The 9200-nt window shown below is 38.1% G+C and overlaps 1 protein-coding gene across 7 annotated transcripts in view; it reads left to right on the plus strand.

Annotated features, from left to right (window-relative positions):
• The window catches only part of NFIA (nuclear factor I A), a 358991-nt gene extending 350859 nt beyond the window's left edge, over positions 1–8132 (plus strand). For all 7 annotated transcript variants that reach the window (XM_023536201.1, XM_023536200.1, XM_011369530.2 and 4 more), the window contains one exon: positions 786–8132. In XM_023536201.1, the coding sequence (XP_023391969.1) occupies positions 786–803 (18 nt within the window). In that variant the 3' untranslated portion in view covers positions 804–8132. The remainder of the gene's footprint in view (positions 1–785) is intronic.
• The last annotated feature ends 1068 nt before the right edge of the window (positions 8133–9200 follow it).

Below are 9200 nucleotides of genomic sequence, written 5' to 3' on the forward strand. Positions count from 1 at the left end.
TTTCCCCTTGGGACATCGTGGTAGCTAATAAGGTGAAATCTTGATACCATTTGATTATTATATGTCATTTTTTAAAATATTGTTTTCGAAAGATTGAGCTGAAAGGTGTATTTAGCATCATAAAATATACCTCATGCACACACAAGGACACTGAGTGTGAGAGAGATGCTGTGACTTATCCAGGATCACCCAGTAGTCTTGGGACAGCACTGTTTCTACTTTACCTGCCTTCATTCTTGTATCACTGTTGATTATCTGGGCCTGTTAAGAGAATTCGCAATAATATCGTCAGTGCCTACATCTCATTGAAAAGGAGTTGTGAAAATCATCAGATTCACATTCACCACCATATGAAACTTCTCCCCTAACCCATTCTCCATTCACTCAACTCTCTTTTGTTGAAAACCTTCTATCCCAGGCACTGTGCTAGGCATTGAAAATTCAATGAAAAGCAAGATGATCAAGTTCTCTGTACTCCTATAGCTGTCCCCACCAGACTACAAAACCTGTATATGTATTTCAAGTGGACATAAATACTTGATTTTGTAAGACATTCTCACAACGTTAGCAAACTCAGACGAAGACATTGAATTTCCGTTTTAGAGGAGTAAGCTCAGTGTCATTGTCTCAGGATTTACTACTGTTTGTCATCTTTTACTTTTCCCAGTGAGTCCCCACCCCTTTGTCTCTAACAAAGATCCTGACTTCACAGTTGGAAGGACATCTTCTAAATATGTTATTTTCTAAATTGTACCTCTAATCGCGCTTTTCCTTTTGTCTTCCAGTCCTGGTACCTGGGATAAAAGTCTCAGTGTCCCACCATCCACCAGACAGACCACCTGACCCCTTCTCAACTCTGTAACATGGACGCATCCTCAACCCAGCGCGGTTGCAACTTCACTGTCAGTGGAAGGGGAGAATCACATCAACTTGTACATGGAAACAGCAAGCATTATGGTCAAACAGCAAAGGCCATAACCTTTTGGGATTTTTTTTTAACTACTTTAGGGACTGTTGTAATTTTCTCATATGGTGCTGGAAATGGTTGGGCTTTGTAACATTTGAAGTGTTTTCGTGGTAGCGTGAGCATTAGGTGATGCGGCTAGAGGAAGTCTACCCTTGCTCACTGACTTCCGTTGTAACACACTTTCCTTACGGAGCCTGGCTGTTTCACAGTATTTCATGAATTTACCCACACAGGTGTGAGCCTCCTCGAGCAATCAGGAGGCACATGGAGAACTAAATCTTTTGTAGTAGCTGAGATCTGCAATATATAACTTACGGGACAGTCAAAGGGCAATGTTTTTCTGTAACATATTGGAAAAAGAAAATGCAGTTATGTTCCTTTTTTATTTTTTCTTTTAGTTTGGTTTGGTTCAGCAGTCAGCAGTTAAATATATAACATGGCCCGCAAGGACAGTGAATCCACTCACATTGCAGAACAATTCTGAAAATGGCAAACTACTACTACTACTACTATTCAGTTTTTTAAAAGTTTTGAAATGCTGCACTTACATTTAGAAAAAAAAACATTTTTTCAACAATTTCAACAATGACACACAAATTCACATGTAAATGGGGAAGATGGTCTGTTTTGACAGAAACTGACAGGAATCAATCAAAACAATCGAATTTTGAATTGAGTAAAGTGCAATTTCATTGGATAGCTAAATATCTTTGTAAGATAGAGATTGTTGAAAATTCTATTTTTGTTTTTCAAGTCCTTCCGCCCCAGGACTCTAAATTATTGGGGTAAAAAACAGCCTTGCAAGAAAAAGGGGAGCTATTTTTGCTTTTTATGTTTTTTATTGTTAAACTTGTATCCCTTTAAAAACTGAAGGAAAATTTAAAAAAAAAAAAACAAAAAAACAAATCTAATGGTGCTTTTACCACAATATGTTAACTACATTAAATGCTAATTAATTATTTTCTGTTATCAAAGCACATAACTAAAATGAAGTCATGGTATCTGTTAATTTTATAAGCTAGAAGTCACTATAAAGGATTATGCCAATTCTGAAAATTTTTACATGTATCCGGCAACATAGGATTTATCAGTTATCAGACACTTCATTGTACCAGAGATTGTCCAGAAATTTTAAAGACCTTTGCGCCCCTGAACCTGGGCTATGGGAAAATAATAATAATAATAATAATAATAATAATAATAATGAAACCAATACTGACACAAATGCTGGTGCCCATTCAGATCAAGGGTACTTGTTAGGGAAAAAAAAGTTTGCACCCCCAAATGTCCTGTATCTTATGTAAAAAAAAAAACAAACAAACAAAAAAAAACACAAAAAACGACAAAAAATAACAAAAAAAGTGCAAGTGATTTTTCTACCAGACAGCGAAGCACCCCTTTGCTTCCCATGCAACTTCAAGAAGGTTTCCTATACTATACATATATATACGTTCTGGTTGGCAAGCCCTGCTGATCAGAGAAAGTCTCTGCATGTTCTAGTGTTAGTAACTAATTTTTATATAGTTAACGTAGGATAAAGTAGAGTGCATTAAGACACAATATTGTAATCCCTACTCTAGGCACTTGCCTTTAAACTATGTTTTTCAGCCCTTCAGAAGGGTTCTACTACTGTCCTATACAATCAAGTAACTGAAATTCTTGGGAAGACACTTTGCTCCTCATCTTTCCCCCCCGAAACAATGTTGTTTTGTTTTGTTTTTTTTCCTTAATTTGCACGAAAACAAAAATTCCATATCAATGTGCCTTGCCCTGGATAGCGATTATTTGTGGAATTGTTGCACATGCTCCTCTATTGAAAGGGGTTTTTCCCTAGTCAAGCATTTGGAGACACTTTTTGTAAATGTGACTTTTATGTCAGCTATTGTCAGTTTCAACATCTAGAACTAAATAGAAAGTTAGTTGTTCCGCAGATAGGAGTAGTCTTTATTGTCCTCTGTGGTCAGTGGCAGTGCTATTCTGAGATCTGTAGATGCTTAGAATATCAGTATTTTGGATGTTGCTGCATTTTACAATTTATTTGGAGTCTTCCTTTATCCCCCCCTCCCCAGATATATGAAAATATGCAATACCTGCTTATATCGTGTAGGAAAGCTTAGCGATCATTAATTTTTCTTTTATTTTTTTTATTTGACCAAAGTCGGTGCTGCATTTGACGCAGTGTGTTTTAGGTGTTTGTCTTCGTCCTTTTTTTGTGATTTTTGAATGCACGTGCGCAGGAAGGGCTCCTCTTAGAGAAGCAGTCAAACTGTGAAGCACTAAGCTGACCCTGCTTCAAGCAATTTTGTTTTTACAACTGTTCCTTTCACAAGCAAGCCTTAAAAAAAAAAAAAAAAGACAACTTCCTTTTTCTTCAGCTCCCACACCCCATTTTTCTTAGCAGACTGCAGTCAATCCACATTCAATAAAAAGTATATAATGCCCATTTTTATATGCACGTTTTTAAACTTCCAAGTTCTGAAAATTGTTTACTGGTTATCTCTATTTAAGGAAAAAAAAATAAAATAAAACATTTTGGATTTTCATATGTGTCTGATAAGTGGTTGAATAGTCGTTTGGCGCTGTTGTATGGTGTGATTGTCAGTATATGGTGTCACTTCCTATAGCCAGCCAGCATACTTTGCCTTCCCCTATAGCACTTAGCTGGGCATTACTTTATTATGACATATGTGCACTAAAAAAAAGATAAAAGGAAAAAAAAGAAAAAAATAGCAGCTTTCAGTGCTTCACAGTGAAGGGAAAAAAGCCTAGACAAACATTTTGTCAGAACCTTGCGATAAGCCAAGGTATTACCAGTAAATTGGTTGTATATACAATAAAATTGTACCCTTTTTTTAAAACAAAACAAACTAAGCAATAGTTTGGGCAGTTTTAGTTGTTTTTAGTGAGCATGTTGTAGTCATGACTGCAAAGAGAGAGAATAAACTGCCCACTCAGAAGATATGTAATTTGTATTGTTGTATAGTTTTATTGATTACACTGATTTATTCTACCCTATTTTATAATGCAGGACTTTTGTAATGTTGTTTAAATGAGGAAAAATTTCTGTCAAATTAGCCTAGTGAAACTTCCAATTGTTCATTATAAAGGCAGCGTTCATAGAATTGCTTTTCTTTCTTTCCCTCCCCCCTTTGGGAACTGGATTTAAGTTTAAAACTTTCCTGTTTCCTTTTTTTTTTTTTTTTTGTAAGTATTTAAATACAGTTATTTTTTTCTCTCTCAATGGTATAGCATATTCCTATGCTTGAGAAGTATAGGTCTACTGAAAAACCATTGTAAATGGACGTTACAGGTATGCTGTATTTTTGAAGGTATTTTGTTGTATTAAGTTTGATGAAGCTAAAATTAGGGAACTCTGAACAGATTTGCAGGAAAAAAATGTTTTAAAGGCTTTAAAACATTAGGGAGGCAGTCTAGGGTGATAATGAACAGGGGTTAAGTATTAAATACACTAAGTTACATTTTTGTTCATGTTTCATTGTCCAGAAAGCAGCAGGAAACTGTAGTTCGGTTGCGATCAAGCAGGAAAAAAGAAACACCAATCATCCGAGTGTTTACCTTTTTAGATTAAAAGCCAAGCGAAGAAGTTTGAGGAAGACTCTGGTACCTGGGGTGTGTAGACTGACAGACTGAGGGCTATCAGCATTTGATTCTGAGACACATTTACATTTCTTCCGTCAAATGGCATTAAATCTATTGGCAAAGATAGGTCCCTCAAGTCACTCGCCATGTTTTTTCTTTGGGAACTGAAGTCAGAGGCACAAACACTAAATCTTCTCATTTTTCGATATACTTTTTTTCAGGCCCATCTCCCTGCCACTCAAATTGCTCCTTTTCTGATCATTTATGGGTAGAGGCCCTCTCCCTAATGCCACTCTATTCATCCCAGAGCCTTTTTCTTTCTTTTGAGGTTTGAACTAACTTTTCTGTTTCTTCACACCCTGGCATGACAGTTATTTAGTGTCAGCTCCTCCCCACTCCCACCCCTCAGCCAGGTGTTAGCTACAGGCAAGCTGACAGGTACACTTCCCGGCACTTTTATTCTTCACTCTGACAGTTGAAGTGCAAAGGAACCCAAACTTTCCAGAGTCATGGTATTCAGTCAGCCCACAGGAATATGCAAAACCCGTCTCAAAAAGTTTGTCTCTCACTTTTCAAACCCTCATCCCCCCCTATATTTTGAATTTTTTAGTAACAGTGTCACAAAGTATTGACGAAATCGGGATTAAAAAAAAAACAAAAACATTTCTTCCTAATGACTTTTTTGGTGGGGAGGGGTTTCTAAGAATGTCATTTAATGTACTTTTGCATCATGTCTCTGGAAATATCTTTTTGTCCATGGTGGTATTGGTGGTGGTGGTTTATCTCTTTCTTTCTTCTTCTTCTTCTTCTTCTTCTTCTTCTTCTTCTTTTTTTTTTTTTTTTCCGGTAGCAGGCCTCCATAGAACAAATTTAAAACACAACTGGCATGGTAATGTAAGGAGAGCTTCAGTGGCACCTCACCACCCACCCTCCGAGATCTGTCAGTGGACAGTCTCCGAAACCTGCACTGCCCACCGGCAGAGCTTTCATTCAAATCGGCTTCCAAGCCCAATTTCGTCCTGAAGTCAATGCATGTATTTACTGTTTGACAGTAAACCCGCTCTGCCTTCTCCACGTCCAAGGCTGTGCATTCGTCTAATTAGTGTCGTGTATGTTTTCCTTTTTATTTTTTCCAATAAAAAAGCAGTGGGATGAAAATTGCTTTGATATATAGCAGGTAACATTGAAGCTATTCCATAGCACTTAACTGTAGTGAATACTGTGTCACCAATTCTGAAATCAATTTAATGTTTAATGCAAATCCATTACATGGTGCTATTACAGGCTGACAAAATGATTTACACCAATGTGACAACTTGGGCTCAATTCACTCTGCTTTCCAACAGTGTAAATGCATAGCAGTGTTTATCTGCATGAGAACTATGCACTAATCTATCTGAAGAAAAAAAAAACTATATCAACTTTGGTATCTACTTTCCGTTTACTTCAATCCTTGCCTTTTTGGTCATTGTTATAATGCCAGCTTTAGGACAGAAAGAATTATAAGAAAACCAGCATAATACCTGATATATTAAAATGTAGTGCCTGTGAAATCTGTATTATATTGCTCTTCTGAAGTAAGATTTTTCTACACCGGTAGCCTTCGCTGTCTGTCAGTCAGGACCTTCTGGTATAGGTGATGTAAAATAACCGTACAATATTAATGCATGCTATTCCATAATGCTTAGTGAACTGTATGAATATTACTCAAAGTTATGTTAGTCTTTTTTTCTGACTTGGTTCTTGTCAGCTAGGTTTAAAGGTATTTCACTGAGAACGCGAATTCTGTCTTCTCTTAATTTCAGCTGTTTTCAGTATTTTGGAGGTATACATTTACTTAAATTCAGTATTACTTGTGTTTTTGTTTTCGTTTTTGTTTTTTTGTTGTTGTTTTCTTTTTTCTAGGGGACAAGCATGGGTGTTTGATTTCAGAAATCAGTCCCTGGCAAGACTTTTGTCTATAAACGACCATTTCAATTTCAAGAACTCTGCTAACAAAGACACTCTGAGAACATTTCCAAGTGAGGGACATTTTCCTTGACCCTCGACTGAAGTTATGTTGATTCTGAAGCGTTTCTTAATGGACAATGTTCAGCCAGGTACCCATGCTTGATCCATCTTCACACCAGACTTCCTCATATTAAAAGAAAAAAAAAATCTTTAAGAAATCACTTGGCTATTTAGTTTCATGCACAGTTGCAATATTTTCTTCAAAAATAAAACTCTGTACAAATTTTGGGCCCGATTCATAAGAAAAAGAAGTTTGCTATTAACACGGGATTTTTTAATATACTTTTTTGTCTAAATTTGAAACTATTACCCAAATTAAATAAGTTTCATCTCATTTTTTTCCCTAAACCACCCATCTGTGTTTTATGCCCTAAAGGGTTACATAACCAGATTAGGGGGAATGGGAAAATGGGGAACATATACCAGAAATGCTCAGAGAGCTAAGGGTGACCTCCTGCAGCTGAGCATGAGAACAGGGAGGCAACAGTGTTTGGGGGGCAGGACGTCGCCTGGGTGCCAGGCATCACGGGTTTCACATGTGGACTCCTTATGCTATTTGATTCATAAAAAACATAACTTCCAAAATGTGTCTGGCCCACAAGAATATGTGGTGGAAGTGCCACCTCTAATCCAACCAGAGCACCGGGTCATGTGGTATGAACTTTTGTATTTCGATAGTAATTCTAAGGACAAATCGTGTCCAACAAATTGGGCTGTTTTTCCTGCTGTTTTTCTGCTCAATTTCCCAGAAGGACAGAAGCTTTTTTTCCCCCTTTGATTATATTTTTTATTTTTTTAATTTTGGGGTTTTTTTTAGTAATAGTCTATAAATTAGCACTTTTTTTTTTAACATCTCAACTGACGGTCACGAGGCCACTGGCTACTCTGGGATGTAAACTTGAGAAAACTGCCAGCTCCATTCTTCTCCCTGGTCTCAGACCAGCCTCTTTGCACTGCGAAGGCATTTGGTAGTGTCACCATTGAGATACGAACGGGACCTAGAGCCAAAGCTTTATCAGGTTCTAGGAGGTCCTTAAGGAAGACTTTCGAAGGCAAATACACGATACTTCTCCCCTACATCCCAGACCTCTTACCCAGAACAAAGTTCACTGGGGACTTCTCCCACCACCCTTGGAAATCTGTCCACTCAAGATACCTCGGTTTTACATTTCGAAATGTGGGGAGAGAGGATTGAACACTTCCAACGATAAGAGATCCATTGTGAAACTAAACATCCCCGTGTTAATAACTTGGTTTGACATTTGTTTTTATGAGCCGGGCCCCCTGTGCCTCTAGAATACTTGTATTGACTCTCATAGTTACCCTTTTAGTTTTACTGTGTTCTGTGAAAATTTGTAATTGGTTGAGAATCACTGTGGGCGTCCATTCTTATTCAACTAAATCTCCACAGGTTTTTTGAGCTGGTGTGGATTAGTTTAACTCTTGTATTCAACCATTAGTGCTACCACCTTCTCACATTACAATACAATTACTGGAAGCAAGTACTGCATTTCCTATGCAACAAAAAAGGAAAAATAAAAAATTGCTAATGCTATGGAAGCTGTGTCATCATTTGCTTCAAATCATACCTGGGGGTTGTAGTTGAGTGACAGTTACAGTGTGAATTGGAGGTTCCCCCAGAAGACTGTCTTCCCACACCACGGAGCTTGTGTTATCCTTGATGGATGTGAGGCACATCATGCCCTTCACAGAGTTCTAATGGGCAACAATATTGGTTTTTAACCTACAAGACTCACCTCTCATATAATGCTTATTAGTATGTGCCTGATATTGTTCTAAGTGCCTTAAATATTGTATTAGTTAAGGCCCAATCAAGAATCAGGAAAAGAGTTCAATAGGTTTTTTTAACAGGGGACTCTGAAGTAGCCAGGTATGAATAACTATAGGATACAGCCCTGGAGCTTGGGAAACAAAAGGGAAAGTTTGGGTTATCAGAACCTAGGAGCTCTAAGGAGGGACTTTACACAGCTAATATTTGAGACTTTACTGAGAGGCGTCACCGTGAGGGTTGGGGGCACCATACGGCTGGTACTCAGACCTCTGAGGGGATGTGGGGTGCCTGGCGCTAGGACCAGGGAGAGGGACATGGCCAACAGGATTAGTACTTCTTAAGAGACAAGGCATGGCGGGTGCTGGGAGAGTTGGAAGGAGCTGGAGACTGCTGGTGCATCCATCCTCTGCTGCTGTCACATTGTGGACTGGAACTGAAACCGGAAAGAAGTCTCTTCTCTTCCTTCCCTTCTCCTCCTAAACTCCTACCAGTGTCTCTCATTGGCCAGATCCAACCGTAGCCATCTGGCAAGGGAGTCTGCAAAATGCAGTGAGAAAACTGCTAACCCCACAGAATGGTATAGAGGGGTGGGCTTGGAGACCAGAGGCAATAAGCAAGTAAACGGCACATATATCTTAATCCACTTAATCCTCACAACAACCCTATGAGATAAGTACTGCTTTTATCACCATTGTACAGATGAGGAAACCGAGGCAGAGAGATATTCAATAATTTACCCATGGTCATGCAAATGATAGGATTCTAATCTAAAAAGTCCTGCTCTAAATTCCATTCTATAATCACTACAATGTATTGACTCAATTATTTATT

Source organism: Pteropus vampyrus, unplaced genomic scaffold, assembly GCF_000151845.1.
Source record: "Pteropus vampyrus isolate Shadow unplaced genomic scaffold, Pvam_2.0 Scaffold151, whole genome shotgun sequence".
Classification (NCBI taxonomy): domain Eukaryota; kingdom Metazoa; phylum Chordata; class Mammalia; order Chiroptera; family Pteropodidae; genus Pteropus; species Pteropus vampyrus.